The 15,230-nt window shown below is 43.4% G+C and overlaps 1 protein-coding gene and 1 long non-coding RNA gene across 4 annotated transcripts in view; one reads left to right on the plus strand and one right to left on the minus strand.

Annotated features, from left to right (window-relative positions):
- The window catches only part of VCL (vinculin), a 101,824-nt gene extending 98,754 nt beyond the window's left edge, over positions 1 to 3,070 (minus strand). Inside the window, exon 1 of one of the 2 annotated variants that reach the window (XM_019936005.3) lies at positions 2,804 to 3,070. In XM_019936005.3, the coding sequence (XP_019791564.1) occupies positions 2,804 to 2,971 (168 nt within the window). In that variant the 5' untranslated portion in view covers positions 2,972 to 3,070. The remainder of the gene's footprint in view (positions 1 to 2,803) is intronic. The other variant, XM_019936003.3, reaches the window with a different exon arrangement.
- A 1,900-nt stretch (positions 3,071 to 4,970) lies between these two features.
- Positions 4,971 to 15,230, plus strand: part of LOC141276674 (uncharacterized) — a 34,614-nt gene continuing 24,354 nt past the window's right edge. For both annotated transcript variants that reach the window (XR_012326591.1, XR_012326590.1), the window contains exon 1: positions 4,971 to 6,273. This is a non-coding gene — a long non-coding RNA (uncharacterized lncRNA). The remainder of the gene's footprint in view (positions 6,274 to 15,230) is intronic.

Genomic DNA, 15,230 nt, shown 5'->3' on the forward strand with positions numbered 1-15,230 from the left:
CAAGGTAACTGAAAGAAACCTGAATTGTATAAATTCCAGAATATTTGTTCAAAAATCAGATTCGTTAATTTATAATAGCACCGTGTGTTTTTTTCCTGAGAGTTCTATTATCAAGCTCTACTAATTCTTCTTCTACTGTATTTGTAATATGGTTCTAATTCCTGCTCCATTTTCCCTGCCACACCCAAAGTCCAGGCCCTCATTTTCCTCATGACCAACCAATTTTAAAAGTCTCCTAATTTATCTTCCTTCCCATAGTTCCTTCTTTCCTTCAACAATATCAAGCCATCCCATGGGCCACTGTTGAGGGTAGGAACTGAGAAGCACATACGAGGCCTGTTCTCCAGACACAATCTAGTTGGGAACTTGATACATGTACACGATTCATTACAATATTCAGCAGCATATACACAGGGCCACAACTGACACCCAGGATTCCAAGCAATGGGTAGGTCCTCGGGCCTCCCCAGAACACAATCTATACAGTCTCCCTCACACACTGTCCTCATCCTATCCCTTCCATTCTCTTTGTTCATCTTATTGGCCTTCTGTTAAAGTGCCCATATGGCATGCACCAATTTCATCTCCAGTTTCTCTCCAACTTGCCTCCTGAGCTAAGCAAGACAATCTACTTGCTGTAATCTGGAAGTCACTTATTCACAAGTACCTTTGTTCATGATTAACTACTTATCAACACAACCCTCCCCACTTTCTCTCTGCTAACTCCTATGTACCACCAGTCTCAAGTCCCTTCTTTTGTAATGTATTGGGAAGCTTGCAATTATATGTAATTTTGTTTTCAGTTTATCAATGGCCTCATTTTTTTGGTATTTGTCTCACAGTATCTATTAGTGTTTCCTAACTAAGGGACTATATGAAAGTCACCTATGGAGCTTCTCAAAAACACAAAGGCCTTGACCTGACCCCCTAAAGAGCTCCTCAGTAAGTCTGGTGTGGGAGCTGGACATCTTTATTTCTAAAAAGCCCCACTGGTGATTCTGATACACATCTCAACCTAAGAACCACTGATTTATTAAAATGCTCCCTATATAGCAGACATTCAGTTCTTATTAATTCATGCATTGAAGCTCATAAATAACTTTTTTCTAAATAGCCTAACCAGATATCAGCCCCTAGACTATACACTAGCTCTGCTCCAAGTGCAACATGTGGTTTTAAGATTTCATTTCCTGAAGTACTCCTTGGAGGGACACTATTACCTTGTCTCTTTACATTGTTTCCTATTTGTTGAGTAATGGAGGCCTGGAATGCAGCCATGTTAGACAACACTACATAAGAATGTACTCCGGAGTCTTAGATTAAAATTAGTTATAAAAAGAACAAGAACAGTGTAGAAGTAGACATTTTGAATGAATTCAGTATTCTTCCTGAATACAGTCTAACTAAATGTACACAGAAGGCAGATGGGGAATTTGGTCAGTAGCATTCTCCTAGTACCAGTCTCCTGAACTGGTCCCCTGAAGACTGAGGAAGACTTTGAGCAGCTAAAGTGTGCTAAAGTGCTCTAAACAGATATGGAACCCAAGCCCCACCCAGACCCACAGTTGCCTACCAGCCTCCTAACTACCCTGGCACACACTAGTTACACAGCTCAGTGGGGAAGCCGTATAAAATTTTTCCAAATTTGTTCCCCACAGGCAGCAGCAGTCTGAGCCACCCACCCAGGGTGGGAAAGAAAAGTGTGATATTAGCCAGCAGAGTGTTAGGAGACTGGTCACAGCACCTCTTTTCCCCTTTCAGAAGTGGACTCCGCCTCCTCCAGGAATCACCTCAGTTATTAGTCACAGCTGTGGGCTACAGGGGTCTGCAGAGCCACTTCGCCATCTAGGAAAGTTGTGGCTCGGGGAGGAGACGCCCCGCTCTTTTCTCCGGCAGGGGCCGCAGATCCCAGATTCCACAGGCCTCTCCATCTTGCTTCCTGCCAGGAGGAGGGGCCGATGAAGAGGGCCCCCGAGTCTGGAAAGGCCCCAGTGGGAGGAAGCCGTTTGACAGCAGGTAAAGCCAGGTGGAAATCTCCACGGGAGTTGGAGGGGGAGGGGGGGATGAAAGGCAACAGGGTTAAGCGAAAGGGGAAAAGGGATTCGTAGTCATAAATTACTGCATAAAGATATCACCCGGTGTTTGTGAGTGCCAGAGGTGTGAGCAGAGGTAGAATGCCCGGGAAAGGAGGAGACAGGGACGAGTGGCCACTAAAACAAGTGGACAGAAGGGCCGGACGCGGGGAGCTCTGAGGAGGGCTCAGAGGTGGGTGAGGCGGGTTTCAAGGTAAGGGGCAGAAGTATTAGAAAGGAGAACGTGGCTCAAATAAGAATCCCTGGAAGGCAAGTCAGGGAATCATCAGAGGAGCCCGCCAGCCCAGAGGCCAGACTGAAGAGGCCTAAAAAGGAGCTAAAAGCAAGGCTGTCAACGGGAGGGGCGACAGCCTGCTGAGGGAAAGGGGCTATCAGACATCCTAACGCCTGTCATTTATTGAGCGCTTACTATGGGTCATAAGCTGCGCTAGCCACTTTATAAATACCACCTCGCTGAATCTTCACAACAAACCCGCAAGGCAGGCATTATTATGATTGCCCCCATTTTATAGGTGAGGAAACTGAAACCCAGAGAGGCTCGGGGGCTTGCTCAAGGTCACAACGCGGGGGCGTCAGGATTCAAACCCGAGGCGGTCTGGCTCCCGAGCCCACCGGCAAAGCCACAGGCAGCGCAGGGGAGCCGCAAGGCAAGCCGGAACCCCAGGGACGTCTCCCGCCCCCGTTCCCCATCCCAGGCCCAGCGCGCTCACCCGAACGAGGTTACTGACGGCCGCCTGCACGGCGGCCACAGGCGCGGTGAGGTCAGGGATGGCTTTGCCGTCCACCTCGCCTTCCTCGTGCATGATCACCAGGTGCGAGATCTGCTGCGCGACCGGCTCCAGAATGCTCTCAATCGTGCGCGTATGAAACACCGGCATCGCGGCGGCGAGCGGGGCGGCGAACCGCGGGCTACAGAGATCTGAGAACGGCGGGGCCGGGAATCCGCAGAGAGACGGACTCTGAGCGGCGACTACGGAGTCCGGGCTTCCCTCGGCGTAACCAGTCTCGCGAGCGCCCCGCCCCCTCTCGTCGCCGCGCCCAATGGCAACGCCGCTCAGACCCGGACCTCCACTCCTATTGGTCCCTCTTTGAGATGCTCCGCCCACGCAACCGCGCCGCCAAGGCCCCGCCCCGCCCCCATTCCCAAGGGAGGGGCCTGGGATTGGGGCTGAGCCGCGGGGTTTGCGACCGGATTCCCGAGCCCTAACGCCGGGCGCTCCTTATAAGGGCATGGTGGGAGCGGAGCGTGCGGCTGGAGTCGGGGCCCCGCCCCCCGGGGCCGCCTCCAGTGTTGGCTCTGCAGAGCTCCGCCCCTCTGCAGAATCACCTCAGCGGGGTGGGGTCGCCTTACCTCAGACGGCGCTGGAGTCTGAAGAGACCAGGGAGCTGTAAGTCTTCACCCTGCTCCCCAACTTTTCCCTTCACACGACGCCCTCAAAATACACTTTCCATTTCCTCTCAGTAATACATTCAAACACAGAAGTGCACAGAGAAAGCATAAGCGTCCCATTCATTCACACACACGCTCCACCCACTCCCGAGCTCAGAGATACTCACAGTTTAAAGTTTGGTGTTCAGGCTTCTAGACCTTTATCTACTCATTATCTTGTACATATATATTTTCTAAGTAAATGGGATTAAGCATTTTCCTGGAACTTGATATTTTTTCCCCTTAATTAAAATCCCCTGGTTGTCTCACTCCTGGTAAATATAGGTCCAGGTCTACCTCATTCTTTTTAATGGCTGCATGGTACGCCATTGCCTGAAATCGAACAGTTTCCTAGTTATGGACATTTAGGTTGGTTTCTGATTTTTGCTTTTTTTTTTTTTTTTTTTGCGGTACGCGGGCCTCTCACCGTTGTGGCCTCTCCCGTTGCGGAGCAGAGGCTCCAGACGCGCAGGCCCAGTGGCCATGGCTCACGGGCCTAGCCGCTCCGCGGCATGTGGGATCTTCCCGGGCCGGGGCACGAACCCGTGTCCCCTGCATCGGCAGGCGGGCTCTCAACCACTGTGCCACCAGGGAAGCCCCTATTCAACAATTCTGCATGAACATCATTGTACTTGCTTCTGTATTGTACACATGTGTATTTATCGAGGACCTAGAAATGAAGTGAAAATGCAAAACTATGTACATTTTACATTTTGATAGATTAGACCAAATTGCCTATTCCTCTCACAGCATGCTTTGTAGATGACATCTTCTAAATGTCTTCCTCACCTCAAAATCTCTTTTGCCTAAGCTTCCCCATTCCAAGAGGAAACAGTTTCGCTGATACCTCCAAGCTGAAGATGCTCAAGTCAAATGCAAATATTTCTCAAGCACCCATGTTTTGCAAGAGACTAAACTAGTGTCGGTTGCCCTGTGCAATTCTTGAAATTATTTTTGCCTAGTGGTATATATCCCCTGTTTCTACTACGTGTGTTACCAAGTCCTGTACTTTTCCTTCGCATAAATACCTCCACTTTTTTGTTACTGCTTTCATGTCCTTAGAGGCAATGGATTTCTTCCTCTGTTTTAAGCTAACGTTTATTTGGTACTTTCTAAATTCTAAGAAACTTTAAATTTGGTACTTTGTAATTTCTAAGATCACACATAGAACGAGCTACTCAATTTGTGGGACCCAGTGCAAAATAAAAATGTGGCTCAAAAAGCAGAAAAAAAGTGCTGTTAAAGATACTAAAATGTAAAGCTTACTCCTTTTTTGGGTTCTCTCTCTCAACCTGTCAGAGTATTTTTTATTTGCTATCTAATGTCACACTCCTGGGTAGGGAGATACCTTTGGGATAAATACAGATCCCCCCATAGGAAATTGGGGGCCCATGCAACCCACTGGCTGCCTGAAGCCCCCTCCTGCTAGCCGCTGGACTGGCATACTATTCCCAGCAAGGGACAGGAGGCCAAACCAGGCATCTCTCCTTACCACAGGCCTGCCTCCCCAACCCACAGCAAATGGGTGGCCTCCAAAGGTATTACAACCTCCACACTGAGATTCTCTCAATAACTGGACAAAGGAAGACAAGAGACTCACCTCCACCAAGTCAAGCGCAAAAAAATGCAGTGGCATTGATACCTTGGGTTGAGAATGACCACCTCCTTGCCTAACCCCTAGATACTATCGGTGGCACACACAGAGCCCTGCCCAAGGTAGAGTAGAGGGTAAAAGTGGTCACTGGACAAGGGCAGGGGAGGCTGGGTGAGGTCAGGGGGCCAGAGATTGGGAGAGCAAGCAAGCTGAAAACCCATCCAACAGAGGTGGTAGAAGGGAGGACCATGTAGAAGCTGAGGTTCCAAGCCCCCAGTGCCTGTTCCAATTGTCCCATTGAACTTCTCTTCTAAAATACAAATTCAAAGATAAAATTATTAAGAATACAGACAATGATTGCAGAGCATTTGACCCCAAATGTGAAGTTCTGAGTGCAGGGCCCTGTGTAACTACATTGATTGTACACCCATGAACCTGACCCTAGTTACATAGCTGGTAACACAGGTCTGACCATGACCGCCTTAATTACTAAACAACTCCCTAGGAACTTCCATTCCTTATGGAGTTTCTTATCAAATCTATTAAAATTTTTCTCTAGTCCTACCATAGCTACCAAAGCTTTTTTCTCTGTTCACTATTTCACATTAGTAATAATAATATTGGGGTGATGGAACTGTATACGATTTGTTTTCTATAATCCTCACGCTGCCTCCACTTTGCTGATTGTATACTTATGTGCAATTTAACACGTTCTTCTGTCCTGTGAATTTCCTGCAAGTTGGCAGCGAGATTCAGAGGCTGGATCATGTAGTTGTCAACTGTAACATATCATCCCTGCCTACAATCTTGTAATCCAGGCTCCTCCTGACTGGCCATGTTAACCTCCCTAAGATACCATATTGCATATCCAGTCCATGTGTTCCCCTCCATCCACATCCATATCCACTTCTGTCCCCTTCCTCCCCCACAATTCACATGCACCCTCTAAAATCTTCCACGGCACCTGTTAACACATTTTAATGCATTTTAACGTCAATACCTCCACAGACTGGGCTCAGACCAACATTACTGCCTTCTGCTTTCCCATCCAGACCCACAGTCAGGTGGGTTACACAATGCAAAGAGCACAAACTCGGAAGTCATCCAGAGCTCAAGCCGTAATCCCAGCTTCACAACTTGATTGGGATAGAACTCTGGTGAGTGGCTTTTCTTCTCTCTGCCTGAATTTCTTTCTTTGTAAAAGTGAAATGATACCACCCTCATAGAGCTGATATATGGATTGGTGAATGAATTTGTGTAAACACCAAGGAGACCTCAGTAAAAGGAAGCTATTATTATTATTGGAGCAGTCACAAACAGACATATTCTAATATCCAAAAATCTGTGGTGGAGTTTCACTTTTGAGTTTTGCCTGCATTTCTTTCCCACCTAGAAAGTTCTCTCTGTTTGTCTACGTCTTATCTACTCTGGTAGGTAAAATTCTAAGATGTGCCCCTAGATTTACGGCCCCTGGTATAATCCCCAGGACTACGACTATAATAGATTTTACTCCCATGATTAGATGACGTTATATAGTACAATTGAATTTAAGATAGGGAGGTTATCGAGGCAGGCCTCGCCTAATCGCATTAGCCCCCTTAAAGCAGAGAATTTTCTCCAGCTGGTCACAGAAGAGGAAATTAAAAATTAGAAGCACAAGAAGGATTTGACAAGCTATTGCTGGATTAAAGATGCAAGAGGCCACATATCAAGGAATGCAGGCAGCTTCTAGGAGCTAAGCCTAGCCCTGGCTGACAGACAGCAGGAAAACATGGACCTCATTAGAAGAACGATCTTGGTAACAGATTTGCCCCAAAGCTTCCAGATGAGAGCTCAGTCCAGTTGGCACCTTGATTACAGCCTTGTGATACTGAGCAGAGAATCCAGCCACACCACACAAGACTTTGGACATATACAATTTTGAGATAATAAATGGGCGTTGTGGGCTTCCCTGGTGGCACAGTGGTTAAGAATCCGCCTGCCAATTCAGGGGACATGGGTTCGAGCCCTGGTCTGGGAAGATCCCACATGCCACGGAGCAACTAAGCCTGTGTGCCACAACTACTGAGTCTGCGCTCTAGAGCCCACAAGCCACAACTACTGAAGCCTGCGCGACTAAAGCCCGTGCTCTGCAACAAGAGAAGCCACCACAATGAGAAGCCTGAGCACCACAACAAAGAGTAGCCCCCACTCACCACAGCTAGAGAAAGCCCACGCGCAGCAACGAAGACCCAACGCAGCCAAAAATAAATAAATAAATTGATATAAAAAATAAAAACATAAATGGGCGTTGTGAGGTAATTTGTTACATAGCAATAGAATAACTAATGCACCTATCTTCAAAGCCCACTTCTAGTTCTTTCTCTATGACTTCCCACTGCAAAGCCCTGGCATGAGCTCTTTATACAATCCTTTTTGCTTCGTAGCACTTACCACAGTTTTCCGTTTATTAGATGACCATTTTATATTTCTCTCACATCTCTCTATGACAGAGACTGATAGATGTCCCCAATACCTGTTCTGCTCTTCCTCTATAATAACAGAACCCCAGATTTATAGCTGGGCACTTAGCCACACGGTTTCAAATTGACACTTGGCAAGTTACAAAGCTTCGGTTTTCTCATCTCTAAAATGGGGATAATAATGTTTTCAATCTTATTGAATACAAAGGATTAGCACATAATAAGCACCCAAAAAATGTTACCAGAGAGAGAGAGGTCAATTCATAACCTGCACTAGACTAAGAACCATCACGAAAGTAAGTCAAAAATAATGTGGTGAAGATCATGTGATCAAGTTCCAAGCAAGAGGAGCTCACCATGGGCCTGAGGGTAAGAAAGAATTTATGGGATGGTGGAATTATATCTGGCCTCAAAGGAAGAATAATGTTTGGTTAGGCAGGCAAGACAGCTGGCCGACATTCCAGAATGAGCAAGACCTGGAGGGAAGCATGTTCGGGAGAGTGATTAAATTAGTCAGACGGAAGTGAATGTTCATACAACTCAAAGATGAAGATGAGGGCTTCCCTGGTGGCGCAGTGGTTGAGAGTCCGCCTGCAGATACAGGGGACACGGGTTCGTGCCCCGGTCCAGGAAGATCCCACATGCCGCGGAGCATGTGGGATCACGGGCTGGGCCCGTGAGCCACGGCCGCTGAGCCTGCGCGTCCGGAGCCTGTGCTCCGCAACGGGAGAGGCCACAGCGGTGAGAGGCCCGCGTACCGCAAAAAAAAAAAAAAAAAAAAAAAAAAGATGAAAAGGTAAATTTCCACAAGATTATAACCTACAGAGGTTAAGGACTATGTGACATTTGCTCATGGTCGTGGCTAACTCAACGTTACTTTTTGCCGTGTTAATTAGTCTGAAGGCCACTAATGATAGGGAACATTGTAAGTTATGTAAAAATTTAGCATTTTCCAGTTAGAGGAAACTGGGGAAGAGTTTTCTATGCTGGCAGTTATTTTACACAGTGCCAATGACATGGGAAACTTTAGATTCTTTTAAGTCCGTAGCAATTCTCTGAGGTAGGTAGAAAACAAGAAGTACAGTTCTCTTTTATTACACAGCCTGGGAAATTGAGACATAGTAGCAACTGTCAGTGTGAGTACAATTTGTGGAAATTTTAGTCAAGGATAGAGATTCTTCTATATTTAGTTGGGACGCTCAGTTTCGCTCCGTGTTTGTGTTCTCCTCCTGGTGAGGTTTTGGACTGCTGTATGTCGGTCATGTGTCTAAGGATTTACTTACACCTACTCAGTACACTCCAGTGCACTTTACGCCCCCACGTGGGTCAATCTACAACTTATACACACTGCATCCCCCCATCTCACCACAGATGTACCTTCTCTCTCTAGAACACGTCACCAGTCCTTTCCCCACGCTGTCCCCACATAAGAACCACACAGTGGCTCAATCAGTAGTTCTTCCTTTCCTTCCCCAAATGCTGCATGCACACCCCACCCCACCCTCCACCCCCACCCAAAACCACAACCACTTCCGCCATCATTTTGAAAACAATGTGGTTCTTTTTCTTTTTTTTACCCCTAGCTTTAATAAGGTATAATTCGCAAATAAAGACTATTTATTTATTTATATAAAATATATGGTATCATATATGTATATATACATTTATAGTGTACAATGTGGTGTTTTGATATACAGACACATTGTGAAATGATCACTACAATCAAGCTAATTAACACATCCATCATCGCGTATAGCTACCATTTTTCATGTATGTTGAAAATACTTAAGATCTACTCAGAAAATTTCAAGTATACAATACATTAACAATACATTAACAGTATACAGTATTATTAACTATAGTCACCAGGCTGTATATTAGGTCTCCAAAACTTACTCATCTTATAACTGAAAGTTTGTACACTTTGATCAACATCTCCCCGTTTCTCCCACTCCGTCCACCCCATCCCATAGTAACCACCCTTCTGCTCTTTGTTTCTACGAGTTTGACTTTTTTAGATATTACATGTAAGTGAGAGCATGCAGTATTTATCTTTCTGTGTCTGGCTTATTTCACTTAGCATACTGTCTTCCAGTTTCATCCATGTTGTTGCAAATGGCAGAATTTCCTTCTTTTTTAATGCTGAATAATGTTCCACTGTATACATATACCACATTTTCTTTATCATTGCGTGGACACATAGGTTCTTTCCATGTCTTGGCTATTGTGAATAATGCTGCAGTGAACGTGGGAGTGCAGATATCTTTTCAAGAGTTTGATTTTGTTTCCTTTGGATATATACCCAGAAGTAGAATTGCATTTTCTAAAGAAGACATCCAAAAAGGTGCTCACTATCAATAATCAACAGGGAACTGCAAATCAAAACCACACAGATATCACCTCATATCTGTTAGAATGGCTCCTATCAAAAAGTCAGAAAATAACAAGTGTTGGTGAGGATGTGGAGAAAAGTGAATCCTTATACACTTTGGGGAATGTAAATTGGTACAGCCATTATGGAAATCAGTATGGAGCGTCCTCAAAAATTAAAAATAGAACTACCATATGATCCTGCTCTTTCTTGACCAAGCTTTTAAAAATGCAATGTGAATTTAAATCATTTTCAACTTTACACCTTTTTCCAGTTTTCTCACTTTTTTATTGCACTTCAACCTTATTCATTGTGTGACAAAGCTACAAATAATGGTATTAAATATTATGGAGAATTTCAGCTTCCAAAGATAACTACTAATAACATTTTAATATATTCCCTTTTAGCCTTTTTTTCTGTTCATATATATTTTTATGTGTATGTTCAATTTTTTCTCATACAATTTTTTTCTGAGATAATTTACATACTATAAAATTCACCCTTTTAAAATATAGTGTTCAATTTTTATTCCTACTATTTTCACCTTAACATTATTATATCAAGAACATATGCCCATGACATTGAATATTCTTCAAACCTTGATTTTTACAGTCGGTTTATAGACATATTACATTTAAAGTGTGCAAGAACCATAATTTATTTAAACAACTTTCTAGTTTTGGACATTTAGGTTGTCTCCAACTTTTTATTATTGTAAATAGTGCTTTGAAAAATAGCCTTGAGTTTTTATTTTTATATGCATTGAATTGTTGCTTTAACACCTTTACTACTTATGAGTCGAACAAACACCATTGGTTACCTATTCAGTAGGCATTCTCTCTTTCATCCTTAGCTTGTAGAATCTAATACTTTGGAGAAGTATAGTAGTTATCTATTGCTGCATGTAAATTACTCCAAAACAATAATCTTTTATTCTCTCATGTTTTCTGTGGTTCAGGAATTTGGAAGTAACTTGGCTGGGAAGTTCTAGCTCAGAGTCTCTTATGAGGCTGCAGTCAGATGGTAGCTACAGCTGGGGTCATCTGAAAAGCTTCTTCAATCATATGTCTGATACCTGGGCTAGGAAGACTCAAAGATCATGGGGGCTTAAGTGATGGAGCCCTTCAAGCATCTCTTTCTATTTCTATGTGGTCCCTCCCATGGGCTCTCAAGCATGATGACTTCAAGGTAGCCAGACTTCTTTACAGGACTCAGAATTTCAAAGGCACATCTCCCAAGAGATCAAGAGCTGTGCAGAAGCTGTACTGCCTTTTCTAACCTAGCCTTGAAAGTCACAAATATCACTTCTCACCTGAATCATACATGAGTCCTCCCAGATTCCAGGAAGGGAACATAGACCCACTTCTTGATGGAGAAGTATCAATTCACATTTAAGGAGAACATTTGAAAAGTGTTATCTGTCAAAGGAGGCAAATATGCTGAGAGAAGGTGGGCCCCTCCCCAAACCTAAGGGATGAACGATGCTTTCTCTGAACCAAGTATGATAATCCCACTCTTTGTTGTTGGTATAAAAGATACCACTAGTTGTCCACCCAAAATGTATTTCCCCTTCCTCCTATCAGAACTCAGCTAACTATACTAAATTACCCAGGCTTTCTTGCAGCTAGAATAGCCAAGGGATCAATTCTTCCCAATGAAACCAAACTCAGAGATCTAAAACTTTGGCTTTTCTGAGATAGATACTTGCCCATTTCTGATGCACAAGAACACAGCTCCAGGGGGTAGTCCTTGCTGGACATGAGTCAATCAATACAGTCTCTCCACTTGCTCATAGTGATTGGTTCAAAAGTAAGCAGTTGACAAAAAGAATAAAATACCTAGGAATAAACCTACCTAAGGAGACAAAAGACCTGTATGCAGAAAACTATAAGACACTGAGGAAAGAAATCAAAGACAATACAAACAGATGGAAAGGTATACCATATTCTTGGATTGGAAGAATCAACATTGTGAAAATGACTGTACTACCCAAAGCAATCTACAGATTCAATGCAATCCCTATCAAAATGCCAATGGCATTTTTCACAGAACTAGAACAAGAAATTTTACAGTTTGTATGGAAACACAAAAGACCCCGAATAGCCAAAGCAATCCTGAGAAAGAAAAACAGAGCTGGAGGAATCAGGCTACATGACTTCAAACTATACTATAAAGTTACAGTAATCAAGACAGTATGGTACTGGCACAAAAAGAAATATAAATCAATGGAACAGGATACAAAGCCCAGAGGTAAACCCACGCACATATGGTCAACTTATCTTTGACAAAGGAGGCAAGAATATACAATGGAGAAAAGACAGCTTCTTCAATAAGTGGTGCTGGGAAAACTGGACAGCTACATATAAAAGAATGAAATTAGAACACTTCCTAACACCATACACAAAAATAAACTCAAAATGGATTAAAGACCTAAATGTAAGGCCAGACACTATAAAATTCTTAGAGGAAAACATAGGCAGAACACTCTATGACATAAGTCACAGCAAGATCCTTTTTGACTCACCTCCTAGAGAAATGGAAATGAAAACAAAAATAGACAAATGGGACCTAATGTAACTTAAAAGCTTTTGCACAGCAAAGGAAACCATAAATGAGATGAAAAGACAACCCTCAGAATGGGAGAAAATATTTGCAAATGAAGCAACAGACAAAGGATTAATCTCCAAAATATACAAGCAGCCCATGCAGCTCAATATCAAAAAATCAAACAACCCAATCCAAAAATGGGCCCAAAACCTAAACAGACGTTTCTCCAAAGAAGACATACAGATTGCCAACAAACGCATGAACCGATGCTCAACATCACTAATCATTAGAGAAATGCAAATCAAAACCACAATGAGGTATCACTTCACTGGTCAGAATGGCCATCATCAAAAATTCTAGAAACAATAAATGCTGGAGAGGCTGTGGAGAAAAGGGAACCATCCTGCACTGTTGGTGGGAATGTAAATTGATACAGCCACTATGGAGAACAGTATGGAGGTTCCTTAAAAAACTAAAAATAGAACTACCATATGACCCAGCAATCCCACTACTGGGCATATACCCTGAGAAAACCATAATTCAAAGAGATACATGTACCACAATGTTCATTGCAGCACTATTTACAGTAGCCAGGACATGGAAGCAACCTAAATGCCCATGACTGATGAATGGATAAAGAAGATGTGGCACATATATGTAATGGAATATTACTCATTCATTAAAAGGAACAAAATTAAGTTATTTGTAATGAGGTGGATGGACCTAGAGTCTGTCATACGGAGTGAAGTCAGTCAGAAAGAGAAAAACAAATACTATATGCTAACGCATATGTATAGAATCCAAAAAAACGGTACTGATGAACCTAGTGTCAAGGCAGGAATAAAAACGCAGATGTAGAGAACAGACTTGAGGACACAGTGGGGGAAGGGTAAGCTGGGACGAAGTGAGAGAGTGGCATGGACATACGTATATTACCAAATGTAAAATGGATGGCTAGTGGGAAGCTGATGCATAGCACAGGGAGATCAACTTGATGCTTTGTGACGACCTAGAGGGGTGGGATAGGGAGGGTTGGAGGGAGGCTCAAGAGGGAGGGGATATGGGGATATATATATACTTATAGCTAATTCACTTTGTTATATAGCAGAAACTAACACACCATTTTAAAGCAATTATACTCCAATAAAGACGTTAAAAAAAAAAGTAAGCAATTAATCCAATTTGTTCCAATATGAGAAAGAGTGACTCCCAGGTATAGGAGCTACCAGAGACATGCTTTCTTTTCCCTCAAAGTATGGTGTAAAAATGGAAGCATATGCAGCCATTTCACTTCCATGATGGGAGAGTCTGGAGCTCTGAGGAACACCATAAAGAGCTTGAATATGAAGGCAACACTGTGGAAAAAGAAAGAGAGAAAGAGAGAAATATGTCCTCAGTGAAATTTTTATTTTGGACTCAATTCTCACCTGATGCCAGTCTAACCTGAGGATTTTTCAGTTACTGAGTATATTGATCAAGGTTCTCCTGAGAAACAGAACCAATAGGAACCAAAGAGATTTATTGTAAGGAATTGGCTCATTATGGAGGAGGACAAGTCCCATGATCTGCAGGGTGAATTGGCAATCTGGAGACCCAGGAGAGTGATTTAGTTCTAGTCCAAGTCTGAAGGCCTGAGAACCAGGAGAGCCAGTGGTATAATTCCTGTCAAGGGCTAGCTGGCTCAAGACCCAGGAAAAGCTCATGTTACAGTTCTAGTCCAAAGGCAGGGAAAAAGGCCTTGTCCCAGTTGGAAGGCGGGCAGGAAAGAATTCTCTGTTCCCTGGGCGGTGTTCACCCTTTTTGTTCTATCCAGGCCTTCAATTGATTGGATGAGACCCACTCACATTAGGGAAGGCAATCTGCTTGACTCAGTCTACCAATTTAAATGTTAATCTCATCCAAAAACACCCTCACAGAAACACCCAGGAAAATGACCAAATATCTGGGCACCTCATGGCCCAGTCTAGATGGCACAAAATTAACCAGCACACTGAGCAAATTAATCTTGTGATTTAAGTCAGTTTGATTTGGGTTTTTTTTTTTTTGGCCACACCACATGAAATGCAGGATCTTAGTTCCCCCACCAGGGATCAAACCTGCACACCTTGCAGTGGAAGCTCAGAGTCTTAACCACTGGACCACCAGGGAACTTCCTGATTTGATTTTCTTTCACTTGCAACCAAAAGAGGCTAACTTGATACAGGGCACCTATTGTGTGCTAGACTGTGCCAGGTGCACAAAAGTGGTGACGAAGACAGAGCTTACAGTCTAGCAGCGTGTGTAGGAAGGTCATTGCTTTAAAAAAAAAAATGTTATTAAAGCATAATACATTCAGGTAACTGCAGCCTGGTTGACATCTTGACTACAATCTCATGAGAGACCCCGAATCAGAACCACCCAGATAAGCTGTTCCCAAATCCCTGACCCAGAGAAATTTATGTGAGATAATAAATGGTTTTTTTTTGTTTTATGCCATTAAGATTTTGGGTAATTTGATACACAGGAATAGATATCTAATACACCCTTCCCCCAGAAGTATTCACTAATCTGATTTCTTTCGTCATCGTAGATTAGTGTTGCCTGTTCTTGATATTTATACAAATGGAATCACACAGTATGTACTCTTTTGTGCCTGGCTTCTTCCACTCATTATTATAGCTGTGAGGTTCATCCAGATGCGTACATCCTGCAGTATTCTGTTCTTTTGTTGTTGTATGGTATTTCGTTTCATGAA

The sequence above is a fragment of the Tursiops truncatus genome, chromosome 16 (assembly GCF_011762595.2).
Source record: "Tursiops truncatus isolate mTurTru1 chromosome 16, mTurTru1.mat.Y, whole genome shotgun sequence".
Classification (NCBI taxonomy): Eukaryota; Metazoa; Chordata; class Mammalia; order Artiodactyla; family Delphinidae; genus Tursiops; species Tursiops truncatus.